This window comes from Odocoileus virginianus, unplaced genomic scaffold, assembly GCF_023699985.2.
Source record: "Odocoileus virginianus isolate 20LAN1187 ecotype Illinois unplaced genomic scaffold, Ovbor_1.2 Unplaced_Scaffold_1, whole genome shotgun sequence".
Classification (NCBI taxonomy): domain Eukaryota; kingdom Metazoa; phylum Chordata; class Mammalia; order Artiodactyla; family Cervidae; genus Odocoileus; species Odocoileus virginianus.
In genome coordinates, this window is record NW_027224263.1 from 3,294,697 (window position 1) to 3,312,736 (window position 18,040).

The following is an 18,040-nucleotide window of genomic DNA, read 5'->3' on the forward strand; positions in this document are numbered from 1 at the left end:
AGGGCCACGCCTCAAGGGGACATGTGACATTTGCCTTCCCTTGCTTTAGAGATTCCTGACCCTGACTCCAGCTTGTAGTAGAGGTGATGGGCCTTGTCAGGGGAACATGTTGGAAGCAACAAGGTCGGGAAGCCTGCGTTACAAATGGCTGCCTGGCCCACTGGTTGCCTTCAAGCAAGGGCCCCCAAGGAGTAGAAGGTTAACCAGACACTATGGTTGTTTGGTTGAGGGCAGTGAGTACTGGGTACTGAGTGTCCAGCTGTTTTACTGGGCTAAGAGCCAAATCTCAGATGTGTTTGTCCCTTCCTTTGCTCTAGTGCTAGTCTGGGGTTGGCCTTATTTCAAGCCTTCTGATGTTTGAGTCCTTCGAAGGCACTAAATTGAGCCAGATGGCATCACAGAGTGCTGGGGCTGATGAGGGACTGGAAGTTTAGTACCTTTACTCTCGTCCCTCCCACTCTACATGGCTTACATTTTCTGTATGGAATCTGTAACCCAAGGTGGAGGAGAATGAGGCCTTGTTCCTGTCAGTGGTGCTAAAGCCCTCTTGGGACCCCTTGTCACATACCCTGAGCAGGAAGGCCAGCCCTGGCACATTCATTCTGCAGTTGTGGCTTGGCCTCTGTATACAAGCTGACTGTCTTTTGACTTGCAGCTGCCCTGGTTCCTTTATAGACCTTTTGAACAATCTCTGTCATTAGCCTTTCTGCAGAGTTCTTTGGAGAGAGCTGTGCAAATATTTACTTTCCATCCTTGAGTAGAAAGTGAAATGACACATTCAGGGCTGGACTTCTAAGTCCTGAAGTACCTTCTTGTGTACTCAATGCTACACTCCTTCTTCCACATGAAATGCGAGCTCTGGCTCAGTCTAAAGAAGTAGTAAATCTGGATTTGGGGACTTCGGAGCCCCCTGGGGTCTTGGATGGCTAGTGCCTGTATTGTGGTAGCTAGGTGTTGAATCAGGTCTTCTGGCTTCATAGTAGACCCTATTTTTTTTTTTCTCTCAGGGGAACAGCCTAGTATAGACAACAGACAACAGTGGTTAAGATCATGCATTCTGGAGCCAAGTTGCCTGGGTTCACATTCTGGTTCAGCCTTGAGACCTTGGACAAGTCATTTAATGAAACCCCTATCCTTTTTCTTTTTAGACAGAGCTTTGTAAATAAATCATATTTATAATTCTCGAGTCATAACAAATTTCAACATTGCTCCATACATGGCATGCTTTAATTTTATTCATAAGTACGTTTATTTATTCATGGGTAATTTTATAAACAACTGTGAAACCAACCCAAGAACTTTGTTGTTGTTGTTCAGTCACTCAGTCATGTCCGGCTCTTTGCAACCCCATGGACTGCAGCATGCCAGGCTTCCCTGTCCTTCACCATCTTCCAGAGCTTGCTCAAACTCATGTCCATTGAGTTGGTGATGCCATCCAACCATCTCATCCTCTGTCATCCCCTTCTCCTCCTGCCTTCAATCTTTCCCAGCATCAGGGTCTTTTCTAATGAGTTGGCTCTTCGCATCAGGTGGCCAAAGTATTGGAGCTTCAGCTTCAGCATCAGTCCTTCCAATGAATATTCAGGGTTGATTTCCTTTAGGATTGATTGGTTTGATCTCCTTGCAGTCCAAGGGACTCTCTCAAGAGTCTTTTCCAGCATCACAGTTCGAAAGCATCAATTCTTCAATGCTTAGCCTTTTTTATGGTCCACATCAGACCTTGAGTGTAAGATGGAATTCCATGTGCCTGGTAGGGCCATGGGTAGCTTGTCTGTACTGGGGGTGGGAGTTGGGTCACAAGGGAAGATAAAGTGAGAACAAGGAACTTGTGAAGGGGTCTAGAACATATTCAGATGCTCTAAGAGAGGGGGTTCTTAAACACTAATCATCCATAATAGCTTAATGCAACCTGCATTAGAGAGATAAGACTATAACACAGAAGTTCTCCCCACCTACTCCCCAGAGGTAATTGCTGCTAAGAGGTACATTACTCTTTTGACTTTTTCTTTTTTTTTTTTTTTTACTTTTAAACTTTTAGCTACATGATTAATAAATGAATACATAAAAATCTAGATATACAAATATCTAGAATCCAAGTCTTAAGTCTCCCCTTCCCTATGCCAACCTGTCCTCCCCAGTCCTGTTCCCCTGCTCAGTTTGGTAAATATCATCTCAGTCCTTTTTGCATTCATTGACAGACATCTGAAAGTATGAAGACTGGAACTTCCCTGGTGGTCAGTGCAGGGATTAAGACTTCGCCTATCCAGTGCACAGGGCTCAGGTTTGATCCCCAGTCAGGGAGCCAAGATCCCACTTGCCTTACAGCCAAAAAAACCGAAACATAAAAAACAGAAACAGTATTGTAACAGATTTAATAAAGAGTTTTAAAATGGTCCACGTCAAAAAAAACCCATAAAAGTATAAAAACTGATCAGCCCCTTTTAAAGCTTCTACAAAAAGGATTGTGCTTTGTTCAGTAGATTTGCTCAGTTTTGCCTGTAAATGGTTGTACCTCCTTTTTTGTAAGTGGTTGCAGAGTTAGTCTTCCAGAGTATTTTTTTTTTGATGACTCTTCTACCAGTGGACATTCAGTTAGCTTTTCTGTTATTAGATACTTCTTGTTATTACAAGTAATGTTGCAGTGAACATCTTTATGTATACAGCTTTGTTCCTATATGCAAGTATTTGTTACTTTGCCATATGAGTTCATATAGATTTACCTTCTTTAAGTTTACTTACTTTTAAAAATTTTACCAACTTTTTATTATAAAAATTTTCAAACATCCTGAAGAGTTGAAACAGAAAAGTATAATGAACAATGACTATATACCCTCAAGCTAGATTTGACAGTTGCCAGTTTTCCTTATTCAATGTCTCTGTTTTTCTGTTTATGTTTGCTGAATCATTTCCCCACAGATTGTGGACATTTTGACACTTCAGTTCTAAATTCTTCAACCTGCAGCTCTTGAGGAAAAAGACATTCTCTTGTATATCCCCAATACCATAATCACACTCAACAAAATTATCAGCAGTTCTGTAATACTGCTTTATCTAATAATCTTGTTTATATTCAAATTTCCCCAACTCATTCCAAGGATGTCTTTTTCTATTTTTCTTTTTAAAATCAGGATCAAGTCGACCTTCATGTTTGGTTTTGATTGTATATCTCATCAGGTTTTGTTAATTTTACTTTTTGAAAATCTAGGGACAGCCCCCCCCCCCCCCTCTCCTTCATAACATTGACATTTTGATGAGTCTGCGCCAGTCATTTTGCAGAATGTTCCAGATTTGGATTTGTCTGAGTGTTTGTCAGGGCACCTTGTTGTTTTTCATGGCAGCATGGTATTCTGTTCTGTGAATGCATTGTAGTTGATTTTAGGTTGTGGGCATTCCTTTTGTGGCTCCTCTAACAAATGGTATTTAGTCCCAAGGAATTTGCAACACCAGTAGCCACAGTCGAAGTCTGTGCTCAGTTAATGAAGATAAAGTGTTCCAAAGCCCAGCTCGGTTGGCTGGAACATTGCCAAAGGCTGCAGCCTTTTCCCTTGAAGAGAGACTATTGTTTTAGTCTGTTCAGGCTCCTATAAGAAAATGCCATGAACTGTGTGGCTTCTAAACCTCAGAAATTTCTCACAGTTCTGGAGGCTGGAAATCTGAGATCCAGGTACCAGCAGGGTCAAATGGGGACCCTCTTCTGGGTCACAGGGTGGGAGGGGTAAGGGAGCTCTCGGCCTCTGATTTCATCATGACGTAATCTCCTCCTAAAGGCTCCACCTCCTCATACCATCCCATCAGACATGAATTTGAGGGAGACACAGGCACTCAGACCATACAGTGATCCGATTTGATCCCCTGATTTCTTTGGCGAGGCTGCAGTCTGGGGCTGAGTTGAGAGCAGGGTCCTCTCTTTGTAATCACCCATCCTCAGTCTGCACTTTATCCGCAGCCATGGATCCTTTGGTAACACAAGTCCCCAGCTGGGTAATGGGACCCCCTTGGTCATGAGCCGCCTCCACTCCCAGCCTGTCCTTCCCTCTTACAGCTGTTCTCACTTCAACTTGTCCTTCCCTCCTCATCTCCATGTGTTCTGGGTCCCAGCCCTCCTTCCCACTTCCAGTACCTGTCACCCATCCAGTGCCTCCTGCCCTTCTTGCTTCCTCATCTTCCATCTCCCCACTGACTCCTTCCCTTCATCTATAACTATGTTCAGGTCTCTCCCAATTCTATTGATACTCTCCTGGAGTTACGACTTCCATTTCTTGCCACCCATTCACTCTTGAAAGAATACCATGGACCAGGGGTCTGTAGAGTGGGCTGCATAAGGTATTGTATTGGGGTGTGTAAAGAGAATATCAGCATTTCTATTGCCTTTTAGAATTTCATCCTTTTTTGTGTTTGCATTTTATATACGTGTATGTCATTTGCCTTTCAATTATTCTCATCTTCTCCAGCCTCCTTGAGATCCAGACCCCACATTCACACTGATTGATGAGCATTTCCGCCAGGTTTTCCTACTGGGTTCACAAATTCAGCCTGGTCTCACTTTGTTTTCTTCTGCCTCTCCTCCAACCTGCTTCCTTGATTGTAGTCCCCAACTTAGAGAGAAGCCCTGACATCCCACCAGCCACCTAGGCCATCAGCCTGGGAGTTCTCTTTCACCTCTCCTCTTACTCTGGTGTACCCCCATCCATATCAGTTACTTAGTTCTGGTGATTCAACTTCCTTACCTTCTCTCAAACCTTCCCATCCAATGTTCTCTTGCTGTCTCTGCCTCCAAGTTTGATTTTTTTTTAATATTTATTTAGTTGTCTGCATTGGGTCCTATTTACGCCATATGGGATCTTCATTGCAGCATCCAAACTCTCTAGTTGTGGCATGTGGGTTTCAGCAGTTGTGGCACATGGGCTTAGTCGCTCCGAGGTAGGTGGGATCTTAGTTCCCCCATCACGGATAGAACCCATGTCCCCTGCATTGCAAGGCAGATTCTTAACCACTGGACCACCAGGCAAGTCCCTCAGGCTTCATTTCGACATTGCTATCGCCAGCTGCTGACTGGTCTCCCTGCCTCTACCAGTATCCCTTGCACATCGTACAGGACCGTCCCTTACTTTTCAAGAAAAAAATCAGACCAAATCCAATGCTTGATCTACAGTTCCCTCCATGCTCTTCTGCTGTGCTGACCTTATCCGTTTGTCTGTGAACTTTCTCAACTACACTGTGAGCTCTTGTCGGACAGGGACTGTGTCTTCATCATGGCTACATACCCAGAACTGGGCACATTACCTGCCACCTGGGAGTGTCTCAGTAAATGGTTGGCTTTTTTTTCAATTGGTTGGCTGAGTGTTAAGAATGGGACTGTCATGGGTGAGAAGAGGAGAGCAGTGTTGAAATTTCTTTGAGAAATCAAGACATCTCCAGGAGAAAGTCTCTTAAAGATGGGCCAAAAAATGGATTGAGCTGGCAAGCTAAAGTTATCCTAGCAGTCATCTGATGAAATAGTGATTTGTGACTTAGGGCTGTGAGCTGGCCCAGGTTGGTCACCATCTCTTGCTGGAGGCTCTTGCCAGGGTGGAATAATGGGATGAAATGAGCTCCAACTTTTGACCCAGAGAGACCTGGCATTAGTTTTGTGAGCCGGAGTTGAGATCCTGGCTTCACCACTCACTGGCTGCATTGATGTTGAAGAGGAGGATGGTAACAACAGCTAGCATTTATTGAGTCTATATATATCATATTCTAGCACTGGACCAGGAGCTTTCCATGTGTTATTTCACCAAATTTTATCACAACTTGATGAGGTAGGTACTATTGTCATTCCTGCCTTACAAGATTGTGATTGGCCCAAAGGTGCATAGCAACTAAGTGATGGAGCTAGAATTTCAGTCTTTTTTAAAAACATATTTTTATTTTGGCTCTGTCAGATCTTAGTTGTGGCATGTAGGATCTTTCATTGTGGCATGTGGGATCTAGTTCCCTGAGCAGGGATTGAACCCAGGCCCCCTGCATTGGGAACGTGGAGTCAGCCTCTGGCCACCAGGGAAGTCCTAGAATTTCAGTCTTAATAGCCCGACTCTAGGCTGGAAATACTCATTTGGGAGTCATCAGTAAATAGATAAGTGTTTAGAGCCAGGAACCTGGATAATGTTATCCAGTGAGTGAGAGTAGGGAGAAAAAAAGAGCCAAGGATGTGGTTCTGGGCGCCTTCAATATGTAGAGGAATTAGGAACATAGAGGTCATTGGTAACCTCAATCAAAGCAATTTCGGGGGAGTGGTGGGTGTGAAACTGTGATTGGAGTGGATGGAAGGATAATTCAGAGGAGGGGAAATGATGGCAGTGAGGAGACACAAGCCATTTGAGGAGTTTTGCTATCGAGGGAAGCAGAGATATGGGGGTGACAGCTGGAGGAGGCAATGGGATCAAGTTTTTGTCTTTAGTTGGAAGATTTTATAGCTTGTTTGTTTTCTGATGGGAATGATCTAGTGAAAACGGGGACAATTGCTGGTGTGTCCTTGAGTAGGTGAGAGGGGAAAGGATCTAGTGCGGGAACCCGGGACTAGCCTTAGCCAGTAGCATGGCTGGTTCCTGCAAAGCAGCGGCAGAGGAGGTGGTAATGGGATGGTATAGGGAGGAGGGTGATGTGAAGCTGGGAGCTTGTTGACGTTCTCTTCCAGCTGCTCCCTTTTCCCCAGTGAAATAGAGAGCCATGCTGCTAGCTGAGAGGGAGGATGGGGAAAGGTTTGAGGAACGCAGAAGTTGTGAAAATAAGGGTAGGAATCATCCAGGAGAGATGAGAGTGCATGGACTTGGGAATGTAGTTGGATTATAAGGTTGCATGAAGGGCCCACTTAAAATTTGCAGTTGTGAATTTTAAGAGTTAACAGCATAGCTTTACATTTTTTTCCAGCCATGCTTGCTTGCGTAGCAGAGGAACGTGAAGGCAGAGAGTTCAGTTTAACCAGGAATATGTTTTTTCAAGGCAAGTAGGGAAAGGGGTTTAGAACATATGGGAGGGAGTGATGGGCAAGTAAAGAGGTGAGGACATAAGCTTGTGAGGGCCAATAAAACAGTGGTAGGGTCAGTAGATGTAGGTCCCAGTGAGGCTGGAGGATGTGAAGGGGCGTGGAGTGAGTTGGGTAGACTGGTGGTGTTGGTTGGAGAGTGGAGTGCATGATGGAGTTTACAGAAGGGCTGCAGGTGTTGGTAGTGGTGGGTGTGACCATGGGAATAAATGGCTGAGGTGAAAACTCGAGGGGAATGGAGGTCAAAGCATTAGAGACTGGTGTTTGCTAAATATTGAAAACACAGAAATTTTGACAAAGGCAGGTTGGAAAGCAGTAAGAAGAAGGGTCCGTAGGATGAGTACAACAAGAACAGTAGAGGGTGGGAGAGTCTGATGACATAAGGTTCATATCCTGGATAGGAAGAAGGTAGAGAGAATGTTCTGGGGGCAGACAGGAGTCCTCTTGGCTCAGGGTTACAAGGCGACATGGGAGAGAAAGCACCCACCACTTGAGGGGGCTGTAGAGATAGCCATGTTCTCAGAGAGGGGGCCAGGTTTTCATCAAAGTAAGAAGGTGAAGGAACTGACTGCTCAGAGAAGAGTTTGAAGATAGAGGGGCTTTGCAAATGATAGCGGGTTCCAGAGGATAGAGGGGAGGGATTTCAAGCACTGGGGAATGGTGGAAGGTGGTCTTGGATTTGAGAATTTGTAGAAAGCCATGTGGGGATTAGAGTTCATGCATTGGCTGGTGACCTGGGAGTGTTGGGCTTCTTATGGTGGCAAAAGTAACCAGGGACATAGGGCACACTGGGACAGGCTGTAGGGCACACGGGGGCAGGTCATCTCCACAGCAGAGTGTGGGTATGTGGCTGTCAGGGTAGCAGGTCGGGAGGAAGGAGTCCCCAGATCTCTCCATGTATGGAGCCCACGCACTTCATGTTTCAGGCAATTTGACTCCAGAAGCCTGGAGAACTTTACCTGTCTACTCTTTTAATTCTTAAAAAAAGGGGAAAAAAGTGTTGACTTGGACATGAGAAGGACGTTACAACCTATGTAGCTGAAAATGTTTTTATTGCCTTTGGCTTTCAACTGCAATGATGTAGGACATTTTGTCTAAAGCCCTGGGAATCCCCCAGCTGAAAAGGAGCCTAGATATGTACATTAGAGTGGAGCTCCAGATGTCCATTCTGGAGGGCAGAGATGAATTAGCCAAGTAGAACTTCTGGGGGAAGTATGACGTTTTAGAGACAGTGTTTATCAAATGGGGAAAACAGAAAGGGGAGACTCCATGACAGAGTTCCTGGGCTCAGGTTCAGTGCTCTGTAAAGCAAGCTGCCTTTTTTCTGCTCAATTGCTGTATGTCCTTTATCCCCATCACTGCCCTGCCTCTTCTTCTTTGGATGTTATTTAACTTCTCTGTGCCTTAATTTCCATATCTGTCTAATGGGGATGACCATAGTCCCTGCTTCACAGGAACCTTACAATAATTAAGTGAGATAACACACGTTAAGCATTTAACACAGGGTATGGCACACAAGTACTTTCTAAATATTCTCTGTTATTAAAGGACTACTGGTAGCTAGCTTCCTGCTTGCCTTCAGCTCTCTTCTTCCTGCCACTTTATGGTTTTCTTGTGTTGCTCTCCTTCTCTTTCATCCCCTTCTGTTCCTCTCCCTGGCCTTGGCTGTCAGTGGTGCCCACACCTAGTTGAACACTCTCTGTGGCCTTCTGAGGTAGAGAACTCTTGGAATAGGAGGAGAAGCAGGCAGGAAAGACACTGTTGATGGGGGAGTCTCCTGGCCAGCCCAGCTGAGATCTGTGACTGACATGTCTCCAAAGCTCCAGTGGGAGCTGGGAGGTCTGTTTTGGAGGCCAAGCTTGGCCACTGTGTGATGTGGGGCCTGTTGCCACATGGGGCAGAGCAGGCCATGAGGGTGGGGATCCTGTGAACAGGGAGGGACTGGGCCTAGTCCCCAGGTGAAGGATAATTGCTGATCCTGCTGTTCCTAATGTGCTTCTGTTACCTCTCCACTTGTTACCAGGGTCTCCTTTCCACTGCGCATCTCCACTGCGCGCCCCCCTTGCCCCTGCGCATCTCCCTCGCACTGCACATGCCCCAGGTGTTAGCATTTTTGTGGGAGGGAAGGAGCAGGGCATGGGTAGCAGAGTCTACAGGCTAAGACTGGAAACTTAGAGCCAGCCCACCTGGGTTTGAATCTGGGCTGCGTCACCAAATAGTCTTGTGCCCTTGAGTAAGTTCTTTTAACTTCTCTGTGCCTCAGTTTCTCATCTCTAAAATGGAGTTAATGGGAGCAGCAGGTGAATTAATAGGTGAACTGATAGTGAACAAATTGCTTAATGGTTCCTGGCACACAATAGGGACTCTACAAATGTTTGTTCTAGTAAAATCTTTCGAAAATTTATTTTTACAACACTCTCATTTCAGTTTTACCAGTGCCAGAAGTGGGGTAGAGAGGTTAAGTGACTTGCCCAAGGCCATGGAGCTATTAAGCGGCAGAATCAAATCGAGAACAGGGCTTTGACGGACTCCAGAGTCTGTGCTTAGGGCCTCAGCGCTGACCTGCCTCCCTGAACGTGCAGGTAGGGAGTCTGCTTTCCAGAAGGAGTGTGAGGGAGGGGAAGTCAGGGGGCCCCGTGAGTCCAGGTGGGTAAATAATGCTTGAGTCTGGGAGTTAAGCAGGGTACTGCCTGGAGACCTGGCTGGGACCAGGAGCTGCCGGCCCTCTGCCCGGTTTTCTGCTCCCTGAGGTGGGCAAGCAGCCTGTGGTCCCAGGCCCCATTTCAGGAATAGCTCTAGTCCCTTAGATACCTGAAGATTTGGCTTAGCAGCCAGAGAGTCGAGCCTCCCCGAAACTTCTGCCTGCTTTCTGCTGGACCACAGTCAAGTCAGTTAATTTATTCATAGTAGGGTGATCCCAGACCACATTGCTCTGAGGGTCCCCCGTGGACCTCTCAGGCCTCAAAGTTAGCTCCTGCTGGCAGTGCTCACTCACGGTGAAACCCCACGACCCCATTCTGCAGACCCACTGGGAACCTTGTTTCTTTTCCTGGGATTTTACATTTCCTTCTGTGAGTACAAAATAATCATCTGGGTCCGTGGGAAATTTTCCTTCTGCGTGGGTTTTATTTTCAGTAGCCAGAGCCAGGGTCCACAGTACTCCCAGCTCCCATTCTGGGAGCTCTGCCATCTTTTGGTTTCACTCCTTGGCACAAGGCCTTGGGTTCCTGGGCGTGGGGAGCCCAGAACTGGGTCCTCTCATGAGCTCACAGGCTTGGTTCTGTGCTCGCTCATAGGGAGGCAGCTGATCGTTGCACTGGGTATCATTGTTTCCTTGGGCTTCCCCTTGGTGGGGGGTGTGTGTATCTGTGTGTGTCTGTGTGTGTAGGGCTGTGTAAGCCCTGGAGGCCAGGCCTCTCGCCAGCGGCTGCAGTTCTTTTCCTGGAATTGAGTTAGCTGCCCAGCTGTTTCCCCTCTTTGCCCGCTGCCAAGTGCTGAAGCATGGTCCCCGTGCCAGGTTGAAAGCACACTCCACTTTGGTAATTTAGAGCTTCCATTTTGAGTGAAATGGGAAGCAGGAGTGAATGAATGAGCGTGTTGGTTGGAAGGAGGGTGGGGATACTCTTTTTTGGCAAGCCATGCCAGAATTGGCCCAGCTGCTTAGTCTTTGCCCAAAATTAGGGCTAACCCTGGACTGACCCCAAGTATCCAGTGGAGAAACTCTTTATTCTTGGATCAAGACTTAACCAGACTTGGCAATCAGTACCTTTAAATCTGGAAACTGGGAATAATAAATCCTACCCTGTATGTTCTTCTTGTTCAATAAGACATAAACTTTTAAGTAGTCCACCAGCTACTCAGTAGGAGCAGGAAGTGATGTAAGGCTGTGTTTCTTCAAGTATATTCTGCAGAACACTAAGTGCTTTTTTTTTTTTAAACAAATGCACTGGCTAAACAAGTTTAGGAAATGCCAAATAAACAATGTTAAGCAATCTTCTTACTTGTAGGTCCTTAATCTACCACTAACCTACACGGTGAATTTCCAAGGGAGGAGGAGATAGATTGTATTTAACCTTTCTTAAATTTTTAACCACACTGTCTGAGTGGAGCATTTTTCAAGTATTATCTCTACAAAATGCACTTTGGAAGACCGGCCTAGGTCATAGGTATAGTCATTTCATTCTTTCTTCTCTAATTGTGAAAGGAGTTGAACTGGTTGAAGTGTGTGGGGTTGCTAAGCTGTGGGTCCTTGAGAGGTCAGGCATTCAACTTGAGAATCTCTTAGAATGAGTGCTTCCTGCTCTGAAACACCTCTCCCTCCTGTCCTTACAGCTCCCCTTTGAATTGGAGATTTACTACATTCAGCATGTTATGCTCTACGTGGTGCCCATCTACCTGCTTTGGAAAGGAGGTAAGTTCAGCAAACCCCATCCCTGTGCCAGCTCCACACCTACCTTCTCTTCTTCTGTTTGGGAGGGGAGTCACAACCTCTTGGGTGTCTTATCAGAAACCTGAGGTGCTCCCTGACTGAGTCTCTGCAGCATGTTTCATGCCAGACACCAGGCAGTGGGAAAATGGGTATGGATGAGGCCTGCAAAGAGCCTGGTGGTTTCTCATCCTTTGTGTGCGTGCGTGAGCTCAGGGCCACTGACAGCCCGTCCCAGGGCTGAGGCCTCAGGCTGTTTGTCCATGGTGGCCTTGGGTTTGCATGGACAGAGTTTACCCACACTCTGTCACTCACTTCTGCTCTTGCCTTCTCCCTGCCTCAGTGTGCAACAGAGGGTAGAGGGACCTTGTGCTTTTGCTCATTATATCCATCCTCTCTGAACCAGAAAAGATACTGAAAGGGGCAAGATGTCCAGGAACTTGCGATTATGGGATTAAGGAAAAAGGCTGGTGAAGGAGCAGCGACCTTCATGTAAAACAGAGCATGGAAACCTTCATTTGATCAAAGGGAGAGACCACCGACCTGGTCGAGAGGCTGATCTGTTTGTGACCTCACAACCCTTAAATAATCCCCTCCTTCTGTTCGGTAGTAGACAAAAGGAAAGGGGAGTTCACTCATTCTACACTAGTTGTAAGACACCCTCCCCCCTTCTTAATGTTCTGACCTTCCCGAAAGGCCCCATGCCTGGAAGTCAACCTCTTTTAGTCTGAGCCACCAGCCTCTCTATCTTGGTTCCTGGGACTTTGCTGGGAGACTAACCTCATCCAGGGCAGCAGGGGTTTCATTTCTATCACATTAAAAATTCCATGAAGCCACATGGACCCTAAAGCCTGTTGGGAGATGGTTTGGAAGTTGTGCTTCCTCTAACTCAGAAATTCTAGCAAATTTTTAAGAACTCCCAGCACGAGGGAGCCTTAAGGACCCATCAACTGGGGGTCATGTAGGAGGGTGGAAACTTGTTCTCCCTGCTTTCTGTCAATTAGGAGTCTTCTGCCTCTATTCTTTGAGGCTGTTTTTACCTGTGCTGCCACATGGGGGCTCACATTGTCAAAGAGCACTTCTTTTTAATTTGCTCTAAACACACCCTTTTTCCTGACTGAGCTTTAAGAGAAGTCTGACTTTCCATATCCAGGTGACCTATGCCATTTCTCAGGAAGGAGCTTCCTAATAATATGTAAGTCTCAGAGATACAGTCATTCTGAAGGGAACCAGACAGGAAGTTGTCCCAGGCCTCCAGACCCCCACTGCTCATGGTTCCTGAGGTGTGGGATGCAAGTTCTGACCAAATGTGCATGGGTATTAGTTAAAACTATTTGTATTCTGAGGCATTATAAAAGTCTGTTGGTTGGCTGAGTCGGAGTGGTCTGATAGCAGCCTTTACCTTCCTCACCTCTTCAAAAAATCCCATCTGGGAAGCTACACTTTCTAGAAGTGACTGACTCCACTGCACCCTTCTATTGAATCTATAGCTGCACTGTTTGGGGGAACCAAGCTAAGAAAGGGATTCAAATTTATACATACACACTCTGTTAGATCCAATTTGTGCATACACACACTGTCCCTGAGTCTTTCCCTTCTCCTCTGGTGCCTGGCCTTGAAAAGAGGCTGTAATAATGGTAACAGTAATAACAACCACAGTATAACCATCAATGCCTACTTTTCATTGAGTGTTTTCTGTGTGCAGGATGCTGTGCTAGGCATGTTTTGTGTAAAACATAAAAGCAATGTATATATCTTTGTTAGAAAATAGTTTATTTTTTTTAGCCATAATGCTATTGCACACTTAATAGACTGCAGTTATCAGTTCAGTTCAGTTGCTCAGTCATGTCTGACTCTTTGCGACCCCATGGACTACAGCACACCAGGCCTCCCTGTCCATCACCAACTCCCAGAGTTTACTCAAACTCATGTCCATTGAGTTGGTGATGCCATCCAACCATCTCATCCTCTGTCGTCCCCTTCTTCTCCCGCCAAAATCTTTCCCATCATCAGTCTTTTCCAGTGAGTCAGTTCTTCACATCAGGTGGCCAAATATTGGAGTTTCAGCTTCAGCATCAGTCCTTCCAATGAATATTCAGGACTGATTTCCTTTAGGATGGACTGGTTGGATCTCCTTGCAGTCCAAGGGACTCTCAAGAGTCTTCTCCAACACCACAGTTCAAAGCATCAATTCTCTTACCAACACTCAGCTTTCTTTATAGTCCAACTCTCACATCCATACATGACTACTGGGAAAACCATAGCTTTGACTAGATGGACCTTTGTTGGCAAAGTAATGTCTCTGCTTTTTAATATGCTGTCTAGGTTGGTCATAGCTTTTCTTCCAAGGAGCAAGCGTCTTTTAATTTCATGGTTGCAGTCACCATCTGCAGTGATTTTGGAGCCCCCCAAAATAAAGTCTCTCACTGTTTCCATTGTTTCCCCATCTATTTGCCATGAAGTGATGGGACCAGATGCCATGATCTTAGTTTTCTGAATGTTGAGTTTTAAGCCAACTTTTTCACTCTCCTCTTTCACTTTGAACAAGAGACTCTTAGTTCTTCTTCAGTATAGTATAAATGTAACCTTGATATGTGCTGAGAAACCAAAAAATTCTTATAACTTGCCTTATGGCAATGGTCTTGAACTGAACCTGCAGTAACTCCAAGTAACAAACATGCCTGTGTTTGTTCAACACCTACTGTGTGCAGAGGATTTGTGCCAGGGAATCAGAGACGAACCAGACAGGCCCCGTCCTTCCGCAAGGAGTGTCTGTCTGAGAGGACAGACACAACTGAGAGTATCGGATTTCTGAAGTCTTTCTACTTTCCCTGCTTTACCATTTCTGGGTTCTTGGGTGCTCTCGGCTTCCTTTCTGGCTCTTTGCTGCCATCTGCTGTTCAGTTGGGGGAAATCATGAGCATTTGGGAAAAACATCTAGATTTCCTGATGTTTCACCTTCCGCTGAGCCTGTTGTAGGCCTTGCAGAGTGACCGTGGAACTGGAGTGAACAGAGGGAAGAGGATTTCTGAAAACCAAAAAGCTGAGAGTTTGGGGCTTCTCTTCCCTGATAGAAGTCTTGTAATTTTCTAGAAATAACTGGTTCAGAAGTTTTTACCCAAGGCCAGACTAGTTCTCCTCTCCAGTACCCCCCATGCCAAGGAGCCCTGTGTCCCTGAAAGGCAAGGTCCTGCTTAATGGGAATCTCTCTCCTCATCGCTACAGCCATTTGGCACCTTCATAGTAAACATGACCTCCCCTATCCACACTGCTTTTTTCTTTCTGCTTCCTCCAGCCACACTCTTTGTTGCTGTTTCCTTTCCTGTCAGCTCTGAAACTGTGGAACTGCATGCTTTATAACCCCACCCTCAGCACTTCACAAAACACAAAGTCCTCCCATCTCTTGCCTGAAACCCTCTAACTGAGGCTGTTGTCTCTGCTCAGCCCCATATGCCACCCATCTCTCCACTGTCTCTTCCAGACCATTATTTTGTCTCTGCCTTATGTGTGGGTACTTTTTTCTTTACCATCCTCTTTACCTCTTTCTTTGATTACCACCACCATTCGAACCTCTTGGTCAGTTCCCTTGCATTCCTAGGTACCTTTGGCCCATGGCTCTCTCACTATTTTCAGTACAGCTCTAGCCAGCATCCTGAGAACCTTCAGGTGAGGACTGCTCATCCCACCCCCAACTTCTCAATGTGTGAGCTTGTTAATTGTAGTGATTCTGCGCCCCCTTCAGGACTTTGCTTTCCCCTAAAACTCTTCTGAGATCATAAGCGTTTATGTCCTTTTCTTTGACCCAAATCTGTGCTTCTTCCAACCTCCCCTTTTCTCCAAATCAGCTTGTACCACCATGACCAGTTACTGGAACTTTACCAGTTCCTGAGCATGTCTCACTCCCTTGTCCCTTGTACTCAGATTAGTGTCCAATCCCAGTGCCTACTGTTAGTCTTGTGAGAAAACTTCTCAACTCTTTCAGATTTGGGCCAGTGAAATTCCATGATCTCTATTATAATTGTGCTGTCAGCACCATCACTCACTCACTCTGTGTCTTTCACCAACGTCTCTACACACTGCCCTCAGAAATCCTGTGACAAAGCTTTGCTTCCCTCCCCAAACTTCCTGTCCAGTCTATTCAAACTTCCAGTCCTTTCCACTCTCAGTAGATATTCTCCCAACAAATGACTGGGAAAATAAGAGATTTTCGGGTGGGAATTCCCTCAAACACTTCTCTCTACTCTACCCACACCCATCCTGATGTTCCTCCTTCCGATCTTGGAGGGAGTAGTGTTCCTCCTGCTCCTAGCCATGGCCAGTCACACCCTGTTGTCGTTCCATTGCATCCTGTCCACCTCCTCTGGAACCTCTATCCCTCAATTGGTCACTTGTTTATCAGTGCTTGGATTTTCAGTGCTTCACTACTGGCTTTTCAGGATACTAAAGTCTTCCCTAGTCTAAAAAACTTTAACTCCACACAACTATATCTTTTATACTCCCCTCACATCATGAAGTAGTCCAAACAGTATTTCCTAAATTTCAGTTCTTAGGACATAATATTTTTTTGCGTTATCCATGCATTCACCTGTATTATTATGTATGTAATATTAAACCTATTGATTTTTTACCTAAGATATATTTGTTTTTAAGAGAAGCCTGATACTCTGTGAAATCCTGGATTCAGTACACTGATTATCTATTTTAATACACCTTTTAAAATTTTATTTATTTATTTTTGGCTGTGGTGAGTCTTCACTTGCTGTGCCTGGGCTTTCGCTAGTTGCAGTGTGCAGGCTTCGAATTGAGGTGGCTTCTCTTGTTGTGGAACACATTCTCTCGGGTGCACAGGCTTCAGTACTTGCAGCTATGGACTCTTGATTGCAGGCGCAGTAGTTGCAGCGCATAGGCCTAGTTGCTCCATGGCATGTGGAATCTTCCCAAACCAGGGATTGACCCATGTCCCCTGCATTGGCAGGTGGATTCTTAACCACTGGACCACCAGGAAAGTCCTATTTTAATACACTTTAAATATTATCACTTTTAAGTTAAAGAAATATTTGTCTATTTACCACTTGAAATCATGTCATAAATAGGACATAACTTTGAGTGACACTTGTTTACATCTGATGAGCCCTCCTCTCAGTTATTTTCATTCATCAGAACATTGCCATCAGACATCTACCTCACTGCCCACCTCTTTATGGAAACAGCTCTTCTAAAGATTTCCAACAACTATGTGACCAAATGTAGTGACTGTCTGTCAGGCTTTATCCTGCCTGCACTCTTTGCTACACTGGATGTTGTTGACCACTCCCTTTTGGAATATTCTACTCTCAGGGGTTCCAGTATCCACCCCCCATTCCATCCCCATCTCACCATTCATGCCTTCCCAAGTCTCTTGCAGGAGTTCTCTTTCCTCTGTCCTCTGAGATGTTGATTTCCCCAGAGTTCTGTTCTGGGCTCACCTCTTGCTCTGCTAGTCCTGTTGTGGTCTCACATGCTTACACAATTTAGCTACCAGCCTGTGCTGTGATGGCCACGATGTTGCCCTTGGTAGCCCTTAATCTTAGGAGATTCCTTTTCACGTAGTTCACTCCAGCATCTCTTCCTGTGTCAAGCACACCACAGCTTAGCCTACCCGCATGCACTCATCTTCCCATCAGCCCTGCTTCTCTTCCTGTGGTTTTTGACAGATGGCACCAGTCAGTCACTCCAGCTAGAACCTGGGAATCATCTCTACCCCCGCATCTGTTTCATCCATGCATCTAACACATATGTCTTCATCCATTTGGACTGCCACAAGCAAATACTACTGACTGGGTAGCTTACAAACAAGAGAAACTTATTGCTCACAGTTCTGGAGGCTGGGAAGTCTGAGATAAAGTCACCAGTGTGCTCACCTTCTTGTGAGGTCCTTTTTCCTGGTTCACAGCTGGCCCTTTCTTTTTGTGGCCTCACGTGGTGGATGGGATGAGGGATCATTTTGGTGTGTCTTATAAAAGAAGGGGCCAACTATGAACCAGGAAGAGGGGCCTCACAAGAAGGTGACCGTGCTGGTGACTTTTATCTCAGACTTCCCAGGCTCCACCCTCATGGCCTAAGCACCTCCCAAAGGTCCCAGCCCCCAATACCTTCACGGGGGGTTGGAATTTTACCACATGAATTTTCGGTGACACAGACATTCAAACCATAGCAGCATATTTATATGTGCCCTCTTTCTAACCAGGCTCTATGCTGGCCATTGGGATGCCCTGATGAGTGAAAATCAGGCCCCATCCCACCCCTCCTCTCATAGAATTCATAATGTTGTGGGAGGAGCCAGGTGTAAATTGAATAATCACACAAATGAATGTTTAGTTAGAATTGACCTTCGAACTCTGAAGGAAAGGGGCATGTTTTTACAAGAGCATATGGCAACCCACTCCAGTATTCTTGCCTGGAGAATCCCATGGACAGAGGAGCTTGGTGGGCTACAGTCCATAGGATCGCAAAGAGTCAGACATGACTGAATGACTAAGTACACATACGTTGTACACCTGAAACTTGTATGATACTGTAAATCAACTTTTCTTTAATAAAAGAAATAAAATGTT

The 18,040-nt window shown here is 45.7% G+C and overlaps 1 protein-coding gene across 13 annotated transcripts in view; it reads left to right on the forward strand.

Annotated features, from left to right (window-relative positions):
• The window catches only part of TMEM164 (transmembrane protein 164), a 222,642-nt gene that overhangs the window by 130,210 nt on the left and 74,392 nt on the right, over window positions 1–18,040 (forward strand). For all 13 annotated transcript variants that reach the window (XM_070462148.1, XM_070462152.1, XM_070462153.1 and 10 more), the window contains one exon: window positions 11,354–11,432. In XM_070462148.1, coding sequence (XP_070318249.1) covers window positions 11,354–11,432 — 79 coding nt within the window. The remainder of the gene's footprint in view (window positions 1–11,353; window positions 11,433–18,040) is intronic.